Source organism: Cucurbita moschata, unplaced genomic scaffold, assembly GCF_002738365.1.
Source record: "Cucurbita moschata cultivar Rifu unplaced genomic scaffold, Cmos_1.0 Cmo_Scf00001, whole genome shotgun sequence".
In the NCBI taxonomy this organism is placed as follows: Eukaryota; Viridiplantae; Streptophyta; class Magnoliopsida; order Cucurbitales; family Cucurbitaceae; genus Cucurbita; species Cucurbita moschata.
In genome coordinates, this window is record NW_019268517.1 from 1165749 (window position 1) to 1170685 (window position 4937).

The 4937-nt window shown below is 36.9% G+C and overlaps 1 protein-coding gene across 1 annotated transcript; it reads left to right on the plus strand.

Annotated features, from left to right (window-relative positions):
* Positions 1-1719: 1719 nt before the first annotated feature.
* LOC111443488 lies at positions 1720-3875 on the plus strand. The gene is made up of 3 exons (XM_023081313.1): positions 1720-2831; positions 2960-3152; positions 3239-3875. The coding sequence occupies exons 1-3, from the start codon at positions 2412-2414 to the stop codon at positions 3826-3828; spliced, it is 1203 nt and encodes a 400-aa protein (XP_022937081.1). The 5' UTR covers positions 1720-2411; the 3' UTR covers positions 3829-3875.
* The last annotated feature ends 1062 nt before the right edge of the window (positions 3876-4937 follow it).

Genomic DNA, 4937 nt, shown 5'->3' on the forward strand with positions numbered 1-4937 from the left:
TTGGTTTTTTTTTTTTTTTTTTACTATTATAATTATCCACGGTACATGTTATATTAATAACTAAAATATCGAACTATGACATCCAAGTAACGGTGACGTACGTGAATGAGCTGAGATTACATCTGAATGAGAGTAATTTTAAAGATTGGGTGACTAATAAATGCTTACGAGAATTAAGAGCTGTTATTTATACCAACAATGTGAACTTTTCTTTTCAGTGAATCAATCATAAGAAATTACTGCCATAACACACTTTCTATAAATTTTCATGAGATGCATGTGAGTGGAGACAACACAGACTGGAATGATTAGTGTTCGTTTGTTGAGATGATCTTCACTCTTAAGAAGTGAAGAGTATGTAACACGTGACCATGTCATAAGGGAAATGTTAAAAAGTACGGATTGGATTCGCCAGATGTTGAGATTGTCTCGGTCTTCAATTAGCTACCATAAAAGCCTCCTTAGCTTTTGTGGTGCTTCACAGCAGTCATATTGAAACATAGGCTCGTGAGATCTCACACGCTAACTCTTGCTCTAGTACTATAACTAGCACACTAACTCGAGCTTTCACACATTGCCATCAAATGCCGAATTCATATTCTATATCTAAGTTAAAATATATATATATATATATATATATATATATATATATATATGTTGGATGATGGAAGTCCCACATCGACTAATTTAGGGTGTGATCATGGGTTTATAAGTGAGGAATACTAACTCCATCGGTGTGAGGTCTTTTGGGGAAGCCCAAAGCAAAGCCACGAGAGCTTATGCTCAAAATGAACAATATCATACTATTGTAGAGAGTCGTGTTCGTCCAACAAAATATATATATATTTATGTATATATAAATTATTTAAACCATTTCTCCCCGGACAAAAATATTAAATCCACCATTCTTATTGTTAAGGTATTATTTATTCAAAGAAAATAATTAAACATTTATTTCAAAAGGTTGACGAGGTAGGCCAACCGAAATTATTTTCACCCGATTTTTAAAATATTATGACTTTGCAACCGAATATTAAAAAAAAATATTCATGGTAAAACAAAGCATTTTCAACTGTAATTATGGTAAAATAAAATAATTATTTAAATTTATATAAAAAATACAAATTAATCTGTCCAAAGTATTTTTTTTATTAATTACGAAACAGAAGACTGTACAAGAGTTAATTTTTAATTAAATAAATAATAAAGATCTCTATAAAAAGTTGCTTTTTCAACGTCTTCCTATGAAATAAAAAATAAAAAATAATTTTTATTTTTATTTATTTTATTTTCGAGAGTTTTTTTCGCATATCCATAAAAGAAAAAATATATATAAATAAATAAATAAAAACAGTTTTGAGGTAAATTGTGATTTGCCACGATCGCTTTCGATGGTTTTCGATATCCACGGAAAACGAGGGGTATCTACCCGATATTCTATACTAGTGGAGGGGTGTTTTTGGAATTTCACATGGTTTTCACCTCGGCTAAATTAATTATTTTAAAAAGGGGTAAAAAAAACTACCTACCGTTTCATCCACGCGACACGTCGCACTATCTGGCCCATCTACATGGACCAAAACTACGTGCAATAATTGTCACGCGAGCAAACTGCCAATTCAGGATAATTACTGCCATGTAGGACTCCACGTGGCAAATATCATGTCCACTCAGCAACCCATCTTCTTCTATTTCCTTATAAATTCCCCGGCCCGGTTTTCTCCCCACTCCATTACACTCGCCCCTTTCAGGACAACCACTGAACAAAACCACTCTCTCAATTCTCATCTTCTCCGGCGACCTCCCCGGCGGAAGATGTATTTTCCGATTTCCCTCCCTTTCAGATCCAGACTTGCTGTTTCCTTCTCCGATCATCGTCGTCATGTTTTCCACGAAAAGTCTCTGAGATAAAACCCCCTTTCTTTTTCTTATTTCCCTTCTTTCCCTATTCTGTATACTTGCTTCTTGCTCCAGCATTTTTCCGCAGGTATCGTCTCTTCCGATCTGTGTATATATTTTTGCGGTGGTTTTTCCTCTTGTCTTTTCGATCGCTGCACGGATAATCTGAGTATCGAGTCACTTAATTGGATTAGTGGTGGAAAGGCAACATTGATTCTGGAGCTTTCTTGTACTTCGTTTTTTAGTTTGAAGTTTTGGAGTTGGGAGATTGTGAATGTACATGCAACTTTCTGGAGTTCATTTCTCTAATTTTTTCCTCTTGTGAGTCCGTGAATTTCAATGTCAGTCATTGTTAGTCATCAGTCTCTGTAAATCGAGCTGCGCAGTGCAGAGTTTCAGGAGGCGTAGGTAGAAATTTTAGTCCGGAGCAAATCTGTACTGTTCTATTTTTGTCTTTTGTGTTCTGGAAATCTCTTGAAGGAGACGAGATTTTTCTCTGTTTCTTCTTGGTCATGCCTTTTCCGATGAAGATCCAACCGATCGATATCGATGTTCGGACGGTGAGAGAGCAGGTTCGGACCGACACAGCCAAGCCTCTGTTCAAATTGCGACTCAGGCGACTTTTCGATCGGCCATTTCCGAGCGTTCTGAGGAGTTCTACGGTAGAGAAACCGATTGTAGAGGAACCGGCTCAGTTTAGCAGAGGGACTGAGTTCGAGCCAAGCTCGGTTTGCTTAGATAAAATGGTGCAAAATTTCATAGAGGAGAGCAACGAGAAGCAGCCGGTGGCCGTGAAGTATGGCCGCAATCCCTGCAATTGCTTCAACGGCAACAGCAACGACAGTTCCGACGACGAATTCGATGTATTTGGGGGTTTCGGTGAATCGATCACCTCCGGATCATCCGGTGGCGATGCATGTGATATACTCAAGGTAAACGCCTCACATTCATAAATTCCTCACTCGAAAACCTGGATTTTCCTACCTCTTGTAACCGTAACTCCAAATTTTGAGATTCGAGCTTTTCGCAAGTGTATTTGACAAACAACAATTTGTTACAGAGTTTAATTCCTTGCGCGAGCGTTACGGAGCGAAACCTTTTGGCAGACGCTTCGAAAATTGTTGAGAAGCACAACAAAGTTCATAAAAGGAAAGACGATTTACGAAGAATCGTAACTGATGGCCTCTCATCTCTCGGTTACAATTCCTCCATCTGCAAATCCAAATGGGAGAAATCCCCCTCTTTCCCAGCTGGTACACACACACTTTCTATGAACCCTAATTCCGTTACATTAATCCCAAATTTTCATTTCTTAAATTCGTTTTCGATTCTGTTTTAGGTGAATACGAATACATGGATGTGATTGTGGACGGAGAAAGATTACTTGTAGACATCGATTTCAAGTCCGAATTCGAGATCGCCCGTTCGACTGGAACATACAAGGCGATTCTCCAGACACTGCCGTACGTCTTCGTCGGAAAATCGGATCGTCTCGGACAAATTGTATCCATTGTATCGGAAGCGGCCAGGCAGAGCTTGAAGAAGAAAGGAATGCACTTCCCGCCGTGGAGGAAGGCAGAGTACATGCTCGCCAAATGGCTCTCTTCTCCGATTAGAACCGCCGATTCAGTCACCAACTCTCCTCCAGAGGCCGAACCCGAAGTAATCTTACCTCAAATCCACAACGACCCGCTTGTAACCGACACCGATTGCGGTGAATTCGAGTTAATATTCGGCGAGGAATCATCTCCGAGCGAATCCGTCACCGGCGATCCCGTATCGCCGTCGTCGACGTCAATCTCCAGCGATAAAAAACCGCCGGCGGGAACTGCTTCCCCGTGGCAACCCCCTGCAGTCAAGCCAAAGAGCATAGATAAAGGAGCTAAGATAGTCACCGGATTAGCTTCCCTTCTCAAAGAGAAATCTTGAGGAAAAAAAAAAAAAAAAAGTTTTGGATTTTTTCTTTAATTTTTTTTAACCTTCAGGTTTAATATATATGAACATAAAAAAAAAAAAAATTATATGATATATATTCCGTTGAATACTTTCATAATACTTCAGATTTCCCCTATCATTTCCAATACTTTTATATTAAAATAATTAAAAGGAAAATAATATATATATATATATATTTATTTATTATTAAAATAAATAAATAGGTATGGTGAGATGAACGGAGGGGGGCTTCTGACATTTTTCAAGGGCATAAAGAAAATTTGAGAGGGGGAGTTTCGTAATAAAGAGAAAGATTGGGGGGGGTTAAAGAGAATTAAAGGAGTCTCGAAGGGCGTGACGGTAAATGAACTCATTAGAACGGCGTGATATTCTGTTTCCGTTTGTCCTCGTGTTTAAGCTCTAGTTCATCTACTTAGCCGTTTCTGACCGTTTTGCCCTTTTCCGCCACTTGTAATTTAAATTAAAAATTCAAAATCATTGAAAAATATTTAATTTATTGAAGTGCAGAAGAAGATGGGGGAGAAAAAGCATGAAGGCAAATAATTAAAAATAATAAATAAATAAATAAATAAAGAAAAAGGAGAGGAAGGGTAATAATGTCATATAATTATATGTTATACTTTTGATGGGAGTGGGTAGGGTCGGTTACTGGAGAGCTGAGAAGACAATAACTATTTAAAGAAGGTGTGGGGTTCTTTTCTTTTTTTCTTTTTTCTATTTTTCTATTTTTCTATTTTCTTTTTTAATTTACTTCTTTATTAACAATAATATAATTATTATTGTAGGCCTTGAAAGCAACCTGTCACCTACTTTTATTATTTATTTTATTTAATTTTTTACAACAATTTGGAGGTTGCTTGCGAAGGTGTAAACTTGATTTTCAACTATTGTTCTGAGCCACACGATTTGAGGAAAAAAAAAGATAAGATGCAGGTGTCCTTATAGTAATTACCATGGACTCTCACCTTTTTTTTTTCGTTTGTGGATTATTTATTCCTTGGAATATGCTTCTGGCTTTACTTTTTTTTTTTTTTTTTTTTTTTTTTTTTTTTTTTTTTTTTTTTTTTTTTTTTTTTTTTTTT